Source organism: Oreochromis aureus, linkage group 1 (genome assembly GCF_013358895.1).
Source record: "Oreochromis aureus strain Israel breed Guangdong linkage group 1, ZZ_aureus, whole genome shotgun sequence".
Lineage (NCBI taxonomy): Eukaryota > Metazoa > Chordata > Actinopteri > Cichliformes > Cichlidae > Oreochromis > Oreochromis aureus.
The window spans coordinates 3,971,467-3,987,852 of record NC_052942.1 but is presented as its reverse complement, the minus strand read 5'-3'; the positions used below and the strand labels follow the sequence as shown (position 1 = coordinate 3,987,852).

The 16,386-nt window shown below is 39.7% G+C and overlaps 1 protein-coding gene across 1 annotated transcript; it reads left to right on the top strand.

The window, feature by feature from the left end:
* Window positions 1-1,078: 1,078 nt before the first annotated feature.
* Window positions 1,079-15,930, top strand: il16 (interleukin 16). The gene is made up of 8 exons (XM_031757704.2): window positions 1,079-1,178; window positions 6,724-7,851; window positions 9,272-9,417; window positions 9,653-9,818; window positions 12,662-12,763; window positions 13,875-14,106; window positions 14,443-14,571; window positions 14,727-15,930. The coding sequence occupies exons 2-8, from the start codon at window positions 6,922-6,924 to the stop codon at window positions 14,891-14,893; spliced, it is 1,872 nt and encodes a 623-aa protein (XP_031613564.1). The 5' UTR covers window positions 1,079-1,178; window positions 6,724-6,921; the 3' UTR covers window positions 14,894-15,930.
* The last annotated feature ends 456 nt before the right edge of the window (window positions 15,931-16,386 follow it).

Genomic DNA, 16,386 nt, shown 5'->3' with positions numbered 1-16,386 from the left:
GTTGTTTTCTTGTTTTCTGTTTTCTGTATCGACCTTCTGCTATGAGACATCCTTGTCTCATCGTTCATGTTTGTTTAGCAAACAGTGTCTAAGCTTAGTGCCCATATAAGGAAGTTGAAAACTTGCATGCAAGATGAAACTGACAGATCACAATCGTTTCACTTCCACTCTAAGTTCCTACCCTGAAATGTATCAGCAGAAACGGCTGCCATCTTACCTTGCTGCCTTTTCTCAGTACGCTAAGCCTGTGTAAGTAATCACGCACTCAGTGCACTAATGATCCTACAGATGCAACAAGTAACCTACCATGTAACTCACTTCACTCCTCACGCCTCCTGCAGCTCTTTATCAGTATATAAAAACCCTGCAAAAGATTCTGGGATTACTCTTAAGAAATGTATGTGAAGAAATGCGACTTTCATTTTTTTGCTACTGAAAGCATGCTGTGTGGTTTGGCTTTGAGGTGTTTGAGAAAACCTAAGCCTATCATTTAACTCAATTATTGCGATTAATATCATTTGGCAGTAAAGTGCTTAATATCTACACTTTTAGATCTGCTTTCTAATAGAGCAGCCTTTATTTGGTTTGTTAGTTGGAACTAATTGGATTATTAAGTGAATGGGGTGGCTCTCGTTTAGAAGCTAGAGAAGGTCATCCACTAATCGGAAGGGTGGTGGTTTGATCCGTGGCTGCTCCAGTCTGTATGCCAAAGTATCCCTGGGCAAGATATCGAACCCTCAGTTCAGTTTATTGCCCACTGACAAACCTAGTGTGTTACTGAAGAGTGTGAAAGGTAAATATAATCGTGGTTGCTTTTCTACTCTACTTCAGTACTGTGCATAACAACTACAGTACAGTTATAGTTAAACAGCATTGTATTTTCCTTTTATTAATTTATTTAGTTTTTGTATTGATATTGCCACGTCTCTGCATACATATGTGTGTGAAGGTATTGACTCAAAAAGTCAAGTAACAGTTGCTCAGCTGAATGTCTGAACGGAAGTATGGTACGTTATTGCACCTCTCTGTGGTTGCTGCTAGAGAAGTTCTTGTGATACAATGCTTCCTGTTTGTGAAGCAGGAAGAAGAACGTGAACACTCAAAGACGAGCAAGGGTTTTGCTCATGCAGACATTGTGCTGTGCAGTGACAACAGTCGAGATACAGGACGGAGACAAGGTACTGTTACCTGTTATTTATCCATATAAATGCAACTATAGAACAAGCTGACAATGCAATTGTTCCAAAAATGTTACAGCAAACTCAGGCTGGTACTGCGGTGATTAGCATTTAATCAGAAAGTAAAAGACTGTTCATTTCCTTTACAAAACAGGATTTGTCTTTCTCTGTATAGTTCGTCATACAGGGTAAATACATCAAAAAGCACACAAAACATCCACACACCCATAAGCACCAAACAAAAAGAAAAAGGTGTGTCTTTATCCGGGGCAGCAGCAATGCTCCTAATAACAGGTTGGAGCTGTACTAAAATTGTCAGTGATTGTCAGCTCATTTCATTTTTCAAGGAAGAATAACGAATGAAAGGAAAAAGCTGAATCCTTGGACCCTGTAGTGAGGGGATCTGATGTTATGCTGTTATTACTATGGTCACAAGTAAGTCGTCAATAATCATAAATTCTGTTACGTCCCTAACCTAGGGGTAATCTAGAAATAACATAAGGTGTGATTGCTGACACTAACCACTGCGTTGCCTGGCCTTTTCTTGGTCAGGCAACGCAGAGCAACTGAAGATACTACACAACAGTTTATTTGCTTCAGAGCAGTGGCAAAACATGTAAGAAAAATATGCAGCATAGTAATAAATAAAAAATTGTGACAATTAAAAAAAAAATTGTGTCTAGCAACAAAGATACAAGGAATACAAATTATCTCACAATATTCACGAATGGACTCCAGTAAAATGTAACTCATGATAATAGATCATAACCACTTGTAAGACTCATGATACTATCCCACTGAGACTAGAGTCTGACAGTGAAGGCATCAGCTGGAGCTGCAAATAATGATCCTATTATAATGTATGTGATAGTTAACAAAAATAGGTACTCTGTCTTGGATATTTCATGCTCAAAAATGATGAAGGCAAGCATTCGAATTTTAATATTTTTTGACCAGTATAAACATGGGGCCCTCTTCTGTTTACTGCTTAGCTGTCAAAAACTGTAATAATGACAAAGCAAAAGAGAAATGATGATGCGTGTGTATACAGCTTGGAAAAAATTAGTCTTTTTAAAGCTTGACAGCATCATATATACTTTCCTGATGACATCACACATGTCAAAGATGTCAAGTAAGGTTGGTTGTAAACACTTATGTACTCTATCAATTCTGCCTGACACAAATCATGAGAATTTGTGAGAATCATTAGAATCACCCAATAATCACACAGTGATCATCTTATTAGACAAAACATTTCAGTAGCGCTGGGCAATATGGACAAAAATATTACCACAACATTTTTTTCTGCATTGTATAAATTCATATTAGTATTCTAAGCTAGCATCTCTCTGGTTTGATACAAACTGAAAGAACATGTTAACATAAGTTAACATAAACATTTTTAATAACTAATAAGATTTATTTTCAACAACGGACACAAACCAAATACACAATTCTCTTAAATATTGTTTAATTTGTATACATGTTTTAAAAATACACTGAAATTAACTGGCAATAAAACAATGTGCAGCACTGTTTAACAGTGCAAACTGTTTTGCATTGTTAAACAGTGCTGAGTACTGATTTGCATTGTTTTATCAAGTCAAGTCAAGTGGCTTTATTGTCATTTCAACCATGTGCAGTGGTACAAACACAGTGAATCGAGACAACGTTCCCCCACAACCATGGTGATAAAATGTGTAGCACCAGCATGGTTTTGTGCTTGTGCAAGCATAAAACAATGCAAATCAAGGAATGGCTGATTACTAGCTGCAATTTCTTTTCTACCTCTTATACTTCTTCAAATAAAAGTATGAGGTAGGGAGTTGTCCAATCTAACAAATACATTTTCTGAATACTGACTCCTGTACATCAAATGTGGAAAAACAAAAAACAGTGCAAAGTCTGCATTACTAGCTGTGTTAACTATCTACCTTTAACTCCCTCAAATCTTCAAGAAAATTTAAATTTTAAATAAAAGTAATAAAATAGACGTTTCCTTAAAAATCAGGAAGTAGTTGGGGTTTTTTCAAGTTTTTAGAGTGTTTGAGTATTTGTAGTACCAATAACATGGAAATGTAGATATGTTTTGAAAAAAACTACAGTTTAAGAGTGAAAATATGTCATAATATTAACAAAAATGTGTAATGATGTGCGCTTATTTTATCCCTGAGATAATGAAGACAGAGACTCCTGGTCAGTTTGAGATGCCATCCGTGCATTTGTTTTCATTTATATGCTCAAATGCAGAACAAAACTCTACTGTCTCATTTTATATAGTCTGTGAGTACCGTGTGTGTGTGGGTGAGGTGTGTGTTTCTGTGTGTGTGAGTATATTTCACTGCGTGTGTGGACGGGTGGGTAAGAAAACCGCCTTGGTATTTTTGAAGGTGGTGTTACAGTAGAGAAGGAGATTCTGTATCTACTGAAGTCAGACAAGGTGGATTATTGTATTTGTATGTTGATGATCTTTCTGTCAAGTTAAATGATTGTAAGACTGATTGTATGGTGGGTAACCTTCTTATTAATCATTTAATGTACGCTGGTGATCTGTCATTTTGTCCCACTACAGTGCTGATTACTTAAGAGTTTGTGCTAGTTATGGTGCCCAGTATGATATTATGTTTAACCCTAAAAAGAGCGTTATTGTGATTGCTACAACTAAGCAGCATCAGAAGCTAAATGTTCCATGTTTTTATTCAGCACACCAAGTACTGGATGTGGTGAGTGTAATAATGTGAATTGTTGTCTGCAGGATAGTTTGTGTTGCTACACGGACGTTTTAGAGTGTAACACAAGAAAGTGAGTGTTGGGCCGGAACGTTAGGCTGTATGTTGTTGTTGTACATGGCAGAGAGTCAGTCTGAGTCACATGACCTGTTAATAAATCTTACTACCCTGTTGGGTAGGAAATAGATATTCTGGAGTCTGTCGTGAATGAGACCAGAATATAACAGTGAGCAAAGTGAAATACTTATTTCATATCTTCAGAAGTGATCTTTCTGAGGATGATGTTGTGAAGTGACAGTGCTGTAAGTTGTACATGCAAGCTAATAGGTTGGCGGTGAATTTTACATGTGCACAGATGATGTCAATTGTTGCCTATTGTACCCCTTTTTATACAATTTTTTTGTGGTGTAATTACAGTCGAGCCATAATGAAAAAACTCCAGGTGTCTTTTCAGGATGCATTTAGAATTTTCCTTAGACTTCCAAGATGGACATCTGCAAGTCAAATGTTTATCAACTTTACAGGCCTTACTGAAGAACTTCATGTACATATTTATGTGCCATTTTAATGAGTAAATAAATTCAGTGGGAAGAGCTTTGACAGTTAAAACACGTGGTTACACAAGATCTATGTCAAGCTTTCATAAACGTTGGACCAAGTGTCTGTATATTTTGTGATAGTTTTTTTTTTTTCATTTAAATGACAAGGACCAGTCTTGTCTAAAATAAATAAATAAAATAAAGAAACATTTTTTTTTAAAAATTTGGCTCCATTTTGCAACAACTACTGATAAGCGCTATAGAACTGGAAAGTAAATATCACATTGAAGGTGTGTGCCAATCTCTCAACATCCATGTGAATTTTGGGAGAGACTGGACTAGATTTCTCTGAGTTATAGCAATTTCTTGCTATTCGCCATGCTGCTAGGGTCATGCCCTTTGACGAAAACTCAGTTTTCGATGTAACTTTAAGACCAACTCCCTAAGGCTTTCCAGTTTGAGGCTGTTGCATTGAAGCTGTATCCAAAAATGTAAAACATCCTGCAAAAATACAAGGTGGACAATGGGCCCAGGAGAGTTTTGTGTCCTTCTTATTATGTTACACAGGTTTACCAAATTTCATTCTTGTAGCTCATACTATTGTCAAAGGAGTTTGCAAAGAAAAGCGTCTGGACTTCTTTAAGTTGCTTGAAGACGTTTCACCTCTCATCCGAGAAGCTTCTTCAGTTCTTCAGTTCTTCAGTTCAGTTGGGTTCAGAACTGAAGAAGCTTCTCGGATGAGAGGTGAAACGTCTTCAAGCAACTTAAAGAAGTCCAGACGCTTTTCTTTGCAAACTCCTTTGACTATGATGACCTGGATGACTGAGAACCTTCACAGACATAGCTCATACTATGTTTCCTTAGGACTTTCTAAATGCATAAGGTGCCATTTTGAAACTCTTATGTATGAAACCAATAAAATATGTAATATATGGCATATCAATCTGGATTCTCATGATGTCTGTCAAGTCTGCAGTTTGCAGAATCTGTCACTGAGTTGCAGCAGTTTCATGCTTCATTTTAAATGATCGAAATTTGGCGTGCTGCCATGACAATGCCCATTCACAAAAACCTCAAAAGCTTTGCAATTTAACATTCCAGCGATTCCATTCACTGAAGATCATGTTGATCTGATGAAATCCCTACAAGGAGTTTGTTAAAGTACGAGGCCCAGAAATGGCGAGATATGTAGCCAAAATTACTCAGTAGACTCAAAATGGCCGACTTCCTGTTGGGTTCTAAGAGATTCTAGGAGATGGCTCTAAGAGACTGTTTTGATTGTGTTGATATTTTATATGAGGCTGTCAAATTTCAGATTTATAGATTAAACATAGTGCAGGGGCTGCTTTTTTGAAATTTTGTAATTATTTGTAATTTTGCAATTACGAAACTGCAGGTTTTGTCACTTTCCAACCAAAATTCACTGAACCAGCAGCAAAAGAAGACCAAGACTGCACTTCATGTCTGATAAACATTGTTATGAATTCTCTCTTACTTTGCAGTTTTGCTTCCACCAGAATAAAATCCCATTTCCTGCACAGCTCTATCTCTCAGTGTACTTTGAGACCAGTTTCCCATGGTTATTACGCACCGGTCTGTTGTGTACAGTGTTGTCGGCTGCTGTTTTTGTTTTGTTCGCTTGTTTTTTCCCTAAAAATGACCTCTGACAAGAAAACCTAATTCCTGCTGTTCAATACGGGAGAAATTTCTACTTTCACAAATTATACCAAATTGCAATTCCTTAGCTATGTCTCCAATAAAACCTCTGTAACTTTGTGAAAAACAGAAAAGTTTCTGTTTTCACTTTCTACTGTAGAAATTTCATGTTTCTAACAACAGTTAAAAAACAGAAAAAGAAGAAGTTCATTGAATCGTGCTGACAGATTTCTTTATTTACCACAGCAGCTTTTTCTTTATTATGTAGAAAAACAGTTAAATATGTAACTTCTTTAGACTGAGTTTCACTGCTCCGGCCCACTTGAGATCAAAGTGTGCTGTATGTGGCCCATGATGTAAAATTGGTTTGACACCCCTGAACTAGATATAACAATTCAAATTAAGTCTTATACAATTTGAAATTACAGTGTCTACAGAAAAATTCCTTACAAAGAAGCTGACATACCCTAACTCTGATTCTAACCCAAGAGGTCTTTCTTAAGATGGTGGATTTTAAGAGAGTCCAGCCACCTTTAAAACTATTTAGATTTTGAGTTTGTGACATGAAATGTTTCAAATGCACAATAAATTATGTTGTTTTTGTCTGTGTCTTTTGTACAGGTAGTTCATCAGCTGTGCACTGCTCACAGCCAAAGAGAAGAACTCTAAAGAGACAGGCCTGTGTTGACGACCCTATCCAAGAACAGCTGTGGGATCCCTGGGTTCGCTAGAACATCTCCTCTGAAAAGCTGCCTGAGAATCACTACCTACACGTTACAGACAGTAGTTACTGTTAATGTACACAGCCTTTCTGCCACAATGAATGACGAAGAGAATGTCCTTGAGGTCAATGACGCAGTCACAAATGTGACTTCACCTTCCACTATGACTCCTGACAATAAATCTGAAACTCCTTCAGAACTTAAAAAGGCGCCTCCAGTGGCACCCAAACCTGCCTGGTTTCGCCAGAGTCTGAGGAAAATTAAGGATGAGCAGGACCAGAAGACACAAGCAAAACCATCAGAGCAAACATCTGCTGCAGGCTTCAGCAGAAGCTTTGGTATCAGATCTGCATCATCTGCAACCAACCAATCAATCAAGCAAAGGATTCACTCTTTTGAGACTTTTTCCAGTCCAGAAGCTCCAGAGAAGGGGAGCAACAGAAGACCAATGGCTCCTTCAACAACCCTCTCTCCAGTGGAGAAGGGACCCCGAGCCCCTTGCTCTTCCTATTCTGCCTCAAATGGAGATAATGTGAAGAACAAACCTGAATTTTCCAGAGAGATCCAGTCCAGAGATCCAGCACCTATTAAGGAGGAGGACAACATACCTGCCTCTGTTGCACCCTGTGCCATTGCCTCAGCCAGCAGTGAAGCTTGTCAAGAAGCAACAGAAAAGTCCTCTGAAGATGAAACTCATTTTAATCAGTCAGCCACTGATTCCATGTATTCTCAGACTATCAACACTGATGTGGAGTCAGGGATAAATGATTATCAGTCTGCTCCAGTGCATGACAACAGCGAAGCCTTACCCACCAAACTGGAGTCTGAGCTTGAAAGAGTGGATTCTGAGTATTCTGAAACATCTATGAGATCCAATCAAACTGAAGGTCAAAATACCTCTGACTGGACAGAGGAGGAAGGAAAGCTGTCAAGGACTACTCGGAATGCTGCTCCAACCACAGAGAGTAACACCGTGAGCAGCCCAGAGAGTGAAAGCTTAGGGAAAATAATTACCTTCAGTAATCAGGTAATCTCACACATGGGGGAAACTATATATTTTGTTTATTTTATATAGTCAAGGCTGAATATTCCCAAACTTGGGAATATTCAGCCTTAACATTTATCAGTACAGTATTATTTTGTTCCTCTACCAGCTTCACTTACATGAGTTACTACATCATAACTCCCCACAATTAAATGTAGTAACCCCTCCTTTATCAGCTGGGAACAAAAACATACAACACATGGAACAGAAACGTGAAAATGCACAGACTCACAAATCAACAATCTTTTTGTGGTGTTTGTGAGTAGGAGTGAGTGTCTTTGTATCTTTGTTTGTTATGAAATGTACTTGATAATGAGGGCGGGAAGTCATTATAGCGGCCCCCAGGAGCCAGAGGCAGACAGAGAAAGATCCGGGCCATCCATAGACCCCAAGAGTACAGAAGACCTAAGGCCACACATATTGGGGATAACTGTGTGTCCATCCCAGCAGGAAAAGGAGGGAGGCCCAATATACCCACGGCCAAAGGGTGAGAGTCCCAAAGAACCACAGGCGACAGGCAGTTGACCCCACTAGAGTCCCATCACCCTGGCAGGAACCCCCTGGCACTTTCTACAGGACTGAATACAAAACCATTATGTAAAAGTCCAGAGCCTCTGGGCTTTATTTGAGGATGATGGGAAGTGACTCTACCATCACACAAAGCAAACATCAGTATAACGGTGTTCCTAAAGTGCTGGATTTGTTCATCTACAGTAGAGAAGGAGATTTCTCTCTGAGGGAGCTCCTGGTGAACACTGGTTGATCCCTGGGATGAGCTCAGATGATGTTTGTCTCCGTGGGTCAATAGAACATCTGACACAGGGCAGGTGTGATGAAAGAAAGGGAGGAAGTTTCTTCAACCTCTGCAACCAACAAACCCAGCTTGGTCCTAATGGTCTCCTTCACTCGTTTTCCTGCAGGGTGAATGTATGCTGTGTATCTGTTGTGTATGCTGTTACACCCCAGCCTAGAGGAAACCAGAGAGCAACACAAAAAGATCATGCCCCTGCTTCCTGGTCCCAAGGAAGGACCAAGGCTGCCACAGAGTTTGGAATTTTACAACAACCAAATATTTTATTAGTCTGGTGGGCATCACCAAAACAACAAACAAAAAGCTCTAGAAATAAAACAGAACTAACTTACCTATCATGAGGAATCCAAAAGAAAACACAGGCCTCGTACCTGTCTCCCTAACCTAAACAGAAGAATGGGTTTTGAAAGAAAAAGACTTCCCACCCCCCATAGCTACCACATAAATCAGAAAATCTTGATTTACAATATACAGATTCTAAATATTTGTTGGACTTCCCAGTGTAATTGTCTTTGTATGTTTACAGTTTCACCACAAAAACAACATGATTTTAAATTTGTGTCAGTCTGATTTAGTGTGTTTTTGTTACAGGTGTCACAAGCATTGATGTGCTCTTTGACCATCTGTGGAGGTAATCCTTCCTCCACAAACCTGCAGGACACCTCTTCAGTGGACTCCATTAACCAGCAGGAGTCTGATCCAGCCTTGGACACTTCAGGCAGAGGATTATCTTTCAGGTATCACTTCAGTTGAGACATCTGCAAAATGCACTTCTTTGTTATTTAACTTTTGTTCTCAAGGAATTAGGCTCAGGTTAACAAATACTCCCAGTTTAATCAGAGAAGCAGTAGTTAATTTTTCACTATCAAAAACATGTTAAATAGAGGACAGTTCTATACTTGTACCTATGCTTGCGCTCATGGGTAATTGACACTCCTCAGATCTAATGCCTTTCTGTCTCCATAAATACAGCCTATTGACTTTGAGGGAGTGCATCACTGATCGAGGGGAGGGTGGATTTCACAACGAGACTGCTTCTGTTTCTGCTTCTGCGCACTCTGTCATCTCAGCTATCCCTTCACAGGAAATACAGAAGATGATTCAGGAAGTTGAGGCTTTAGATGAAGAAACATTGAAGGTAAAAAAAAAGATAAACATGTCGTATATCACAGTTCCACTAATTCACAACATCTTTAGAGACAAGTTGTAAAAACTGTAAGATATTAACATTTTCAATTATACATCATGAAGTAACAAAATGTAACTTTAGTAACGGAGACAAAAAAAGACTGAAATAAAATATCTTCCTCCCAATTTTCTGTAATTAAATCCAACCCACCACGGCTTCCTGCTAAACAACAACCGAAAGGAACAAAATCCTGTGGAGACCGGGGACACCTCCTGCACTGCAAACAACAGAGGGTCTAACCAATTATCCCATTTGCATTCATCCTCGTGAATGAACTTGGGGAAAAATTTACTTTAAAGTGTTATTCAGTTCCTTCACCACCCTGTCAGTCTGCGGGTGGTAGATGCTGACCAGAACAGATTTAATGCCCAGAAATTCATGCAGTTCCCTGTGAGGCAGAAATGGTGCGCTCAAGTGCTTGCTCCAAGGGGGTCATTTGATTGTTGGGGTTTTCTCTGTATTGTTATAGGGTCTTTATCTTACAATATAAAGGATCTTGAGGCAACTGCTGTTGTGATGTGGCAGAATATAAATGAAACTGGATCAAATTGAAATGGATATATAAGTGAATGACTGCAAAATAAATTTCATGGCAAATGGTAGAAATCTGCCATGACGCCATGGACACGCCTTTCAACGAAAGCTCAAAAGCATCATAATTTAACATTACCCAAGTATGGGGCCAAATATTAGGTTGGTCTGATATAATCCCTAGGAGGAGTTGGAAAATGTGTGGCCACAGGAAATTATACAATTGGTACTACAATTCAGATTCAGATTCAGAAGACTTTATTTATCCCCGAGGGGCAATTGAGAGACTGACCTTGCCGACCGTACATACAATACACAAACATCACATTGGGGAGACAGGTCAGGCTAAGCAGCTGGCCGGTCAGCCACACGAGCAGCGACCCAGAACCGAACAATGGAAAATACACAACATCAGGAAAGACAAGGAGAAAAAATAACTCCCCCCAGATTGAGCTCCAAGAGGGAGATCAGAACAGAAAAAAAACACCTCTGTGCATAGCACATGAAAAACTCTTAATACACCATCGAAACACATGACAAGCAACAGGGGTGGGTAAAGGGTGAGAGACAGCCAGTGTAGACAGTACATCCGGGCCTGCAGCATAAGCGCTGGTCTCCTTGATCCACCGTCAGCATCGAAAGGGAATAAGCGTCGAAGGCGTTTGGAGGGGGGAGGGGGGGATGAGTGTATGTCTGCATGTGTGTGTGTGTGTGTGTGTGTGTGTGTGTGTGTGTGTGTGTGTGTGTGTGTGTGTGTGTGTGTGTGTGTGTGTGTCCAGAGTTCAGCTGAGACAGTGCCCTTTGTCCTGCCAGGCTAAGTAAACAGTCTTCCAGCCAACCCAGGTGGCCTTGCATAGAAAGGGAAGAACAGTCTAAACACAGTCGTTATCAGGGTGTTGTTGTTCAGCTCCAGCCTTGAGACCACAGCTGGCGCCGAAGGGGTATCCACATGAAGTGATGGTGGTTTTTACTTAAGTGCGAACAACTCATGTGAATTTCAAAGCTGTTCTAACAGTCCGACACTGATCTCTCAATCTCCTGTTGGAGAGCCGCGAGCTTCTCCATGATGTTATCAATCTTGCGCTCAAAGAGCAGATTCTGAGAACTCACGACCGCTGTGAGCTTCTCCAAGATGTAATCCAATTTTCGCTCAGAGGTCTTATTCTGAGTGTTTACGGCAGCCTCAAGCTTCTCCAAGATCTTGGCATATTACACATGTGTACCAAAATTCATTAACGTTGATCAAACTGTGCACTACATGTCTGTAGTACTTTGATAAGGATGTTGTAAGTGGCACTATTGAGCAATTTTGAAATGCCCTTATCCAAGACCAATAAAGTACACATATTTTCACCAGACATGTTGAAAGATAGGTTGAGGATTTAACATTTCTCTTGAACAATACGTTTGTCACTGTATAAATAAAAAAATATTTTATTTATATAGTGCTGTAATCACGACAACAGTCGCCTCAAGGTGCTTTGTATTGTAAGGTAGACCCTACAATAACACATACAGAGAAAAACCCACCAATCATATGACCCCCTATGAGCAAGCACTTTGGCGACAGTGGGAAGGAAAAACTCCCTTTTAACAGGAAGAAACCTCCAGCAGAACCAGGCTCAGGGAGGGGCGGGGCCATCTGCTGCGACCAGTTGGGGTGAGAGAAGGAAGACGGGATAAAGACATGCTGTGGAAGAGAGACAGAGATTAATAATATTTCATGATTAAATGCAGAGTGGTGTGGGATGAGGGATACTGAAAAATGTTAACAGATTATTGATAATTGATTTTGTTGAAGCACGCTGTGCAATTTGCCCTCTGGTAATGAATTTTCCTATATAATAAAATTGCTAGATTTTCTTTACCACACAATATCGTACATGCACTAAATATGTTTGCAGTGTCATAGTTTACTGGATTCTGCTATATTGTGTAGGATATTGTAGTTGGTGTTTGGAACAAAATGACATATTTCAAACCTGTTTTGAACCTTTTAAATTGGCCTCTGACAATATATTATATTGTACATATTTTAATATTAAACTATGCCCTACAGTGAATCTTAAAAACTGTCCTGAAATTAAATATTAAAAAAAACAACAAACCCTCAAAATTCAAATAAGGAAGTGCAACATTTCATATGTATAAATATTACATGTAAAAATATTACATTTGAAAAACATGGTCCAGAAAATAGAAAATGTGTGGATTACTGTTGAAAAACATGCCCGCTCAAGTAAACCTGCATCTTTCCACAGCAACTAGTGGACATCCATGTTGTGATTCTTCATAAAGACGAGGGAGCTGGGCTTGGCTTTAGCATTGCTGGAGGGTCTGATCTGGAGAACAAAGCTGTTACTGTAAGATACACACTACACATTTATATTACTGAATTGTAATCTATTTTTTTACAAAAATGTTTTGTCTAATGTGAAATAAGAAGCCTTGCAACCGTATTCACTGAAACGTTGGCATTAGTTTAAAATGCAATGCAAGTAATGTGCAATCGACACCTGTGAATATCCACTGAAAAGAATGTTTAAAAGAAAAAATGAAACAGTGATTGACAGCAATGACAGCAAATCAGGTCATCGAATTGCAAGCCCACATCAACTGATTGCTCAGCTGGTATTTTGCGACATATTCAGCTGGCTTCACCAACAGATAGTAAATGGTAAATGGCCTGCATTTGTATAGCGCTTCCCTAAGGGCCCCAAAGCGCTTTACACTACATTCAGTCATCCACACACTCACACACTGGCGATGGCAAGCCACATTGTAGCCACAGCTGCCCTGGGGCGCACTGACAGAGGCGAGGCTGCCGAACACTGGCGCCACCACCACCAGTAGGCAAACATGGGGTTAGTATCTTGCCCAAGGATATTTGGCATGCAGCCAGGAGGCAGCCTGGGATCAAACCACCAACCTTCTAGTTAGTGGCTGACCTGCTCTGCCACCTGAGCTAACAGATATATCCGTCACATCTGTTGGTGATAATGAACCATACCATCCATCTATTTTCTTCCGTTTATCTGGGCCCGGGTTGCGTGAGAAGCAGAGAAGCCCAGACCTCCCTCTCCCTAGCCACCTCCTCTAGCTTGTCCGGGGGAACACCAAGGCATTCCCAGGCCAGCCAAAACATATAATCTCTCCAGTGTCCTGGGTCTGCCCCTGCGCCTCCGCCCAGTGGGACATGCCGGACCACTGAACCACCTCCGCTGCCTCCTTTCAGTGTAGAAAAGTAGCAGCTCTACTCCCATAGATACTTACTCCAATCTAGTCAGGATTTGAGTTATCCACAGTGTGTTGGTCAAATCTGGCTTTATTCATTTTTATACCAATCTAACAAAACAATAAAACAAATATGAAATCAATTTCTCCCATACTGTGTTAAGGCTAGTTGTACCTGATCTTTGAATTTGCCAGTGTTTCCTACATGTGTCTGTGTCTCACTGACTATCTTGTGTTTAGGTCCACAAAGTGTTTCTCAGTGGCCTGGCAGCTCAGGAGGGCACTATTCAGAAAGGTGATGAGATATTGTCTATAAATGGACAAACACTGTGGGGTGTCACGCACACTGATGCCACCACTGCTCTGCGTCAGGCCCGGAATCTGAAGCTGGCTGTGGTTGTCATCTGCAAGAGAGTCATGGAGGAGGGAAGAGAGGAAGGAAGCTGTAGGAGTGAAGAACCAAATCCTGCTGGTCAGTCAGACAGCTGGGAATCCATTTATTATCTGCAATTTGTTGTAGCAGAAATCACACAACCATCAAGCAAAATGCAATCCTTCTAAAACATTGGGAATCTGTGCAAAATAAATAAAAACAGAATGCAAAGACTGTAAATATCATACACATATGTTTTATTCACAGCAGAACACAGAAAACATCAAATGTGTAAACCGAGGAACATTGGGGGGGGGGGATTTTTACAGAATGTATGCAGACATAGCTCTGTAGGTTTACCCAGGTCAGAATAGACATTTTTATTATCAAATACTATGCAGGCTACATATACCCTGTGTCTTTGCTGTGTCGCAGTGGAGGAATGGGGTGCTCCAATGACTGTGGAGCTGGAGAAATGTGCTGGTGGTGTTGGCTTTACTCTAGAGGGAGGAAAAGGCTCAATCCATGGAGACAGACCTTTAGTCATCAACAGGATCTTTACAGGTACACTCACGAAGCTGGCAGTATTTACAAAAAACGTTATCAATAGTGTTTCTTTCGTACTTTAGTTTGAAAAAAAAAAAAAAAACGAGTTTGCTTCCAAAAAAGAAGAGCAGTAATGTTATAATATTTGGACAAATGTCTTTTGGATATTTCAGGGGGAGCGGCAGAGCAGAGTGGTCTGCAGAGTGGAGATGAAGTGTTGCAGGTCCAGGGAATGAGTCTGCAGGACATGACTCGATTTGAGGCATGGAACATGATCAAGGCTTTGCCTGAAGGACCCATCACAGTGGTCCTCAAGAGGAGGCTGGGGGGTGCAGAATGACCGGCACAGCTTATGGGTGCTGACTGAAGTAAAAAACAAAAAAACAAAAACCCCAAGACAAACAACAACAAAAAAAACAAGAAACAAAAAAACACAGCAGCCTCAGTAGCAATCAAGGACACAGATGTTGGACTTTTTCTCTTTTTTTGTTTTTTAAAAAATCTCACCAGGTTAATAATTCTTTTAGTTTTATACCAAAGACATTGCCAAAGGGTTCATTTTTATGCAGTAATTTTGCATCTACTTACTTTGAATTTCAGAAGAAAATAGTGAAATTTCACAAGTTGTTGCTTTCCAATCTTGTGGCGAGAAAAAGGAAATGCCCCACATATGCAAATAAGACTCTCAAATAAAACTGTCAAATTGGTTAAAGAAACACAAAACAAACACAAAAGATTACTGTTCCAAAAAACAATATTTCTCAGAATTAAAGGACAACTGCACATCTCAAGAAATAATACAAAACCCAGTTAATTGGCAATGGTTTGAACACTGCAAGGTTCATTTTGCTTTAACTTGCTTGCTTAATGATATTTGTACAGATAAAAGCTTGTAATGTGGCGACAAACAAAATCAATTTGGAATCTGGAGGCAGCTCAACACCCAAACAACTGCAGGTACCTGTACCTTCCTACTGCTGCTGGAGCTTGACACTGAATCTTATTAAGAGATTAAATTAATTACAGAAATTGTTATACTGGATTGAATTTTATTTTTAAATTAATAAAAAAGTTTCTGTGCTCACAGTCTAAGTCATGTGCCTGAAATAACAATATTAATGGTAATTTTTATAGATGATTACTAGTGTCTTTGCAAGTTTGTGAAGACATTTTTTTTCTCCATGACACCTACAAAGTTGTATTTAGCCTGTGTTTGTCACCATTGTCCAATCACATATGTACCACGTGAAAACCTGAAATTAGTCACTGGACTATATTTGAAGGTATGCGATAACAAGCAGTTTCACTCCCTTTGCCACCAATCAGGTCATATGAACAACTTCCTGTATCTTCAATAAATGGCTTTAGTCACTGGGATTCAGGTGATGTCTGGTTTTTTTTCCCCTCCTCCTTGCTACCACAGCTGCCTTTGAAATTGACAATTGCTTGAGATTTTGGATGAAATTTGAAAGAGACTTAAAAAACTACAGAAAACAGCCACAACAAAAGAAACACCTTTAACAATGCAACTGAATACAGCAGTCCTCTGCTGGGATGTTATAGTGCTCTCATGAAATTTGTCATGTTTTAAGTAAAGGTGTTTTTAATGTCCCTGTATGTTTCATCTTTAACAGAATGAAAAACAAATATGCAGTCATAAGTAAGCAAGTAAGTTAAGTAAGTTTTTACTAGTTTTGCATTTTGCTAGGATCAGTGTCACTATAGTTAGTGTGAAGTGATACTTGGACCCTACAGATGTTGCACAGGTAGTCCAAATCCTCCAAGCACATCAATACGTGTCATAGGCAGAAGGTTTGCTCAAGAGCATGGAGG

Bases quoted from the DNA above. Each gene is read 5' to 3' on its own strand.
- il16 (XM_031757704.2), top strand. From the start codon at position 6,922: ATGAATGACGAAGAGAATGTCCTTGAGGTCAATGACGCAGTCACAAAT. The intron at 12,764-13,874 runs GTAAGATACACA...TCTTGTGTTTAG, and splicing joins TGGAGAACAAAGCTGTTACT to GTCCACAAAGTGTTTCTCAG. The intron at 14,107-14,442 runs GTCAGTCAGACA...GCTGTGTCGCAG, and splicing joins TGAAGAACCAAATCCTGCTG to TGGAGGAATGGGGTGCTCCA.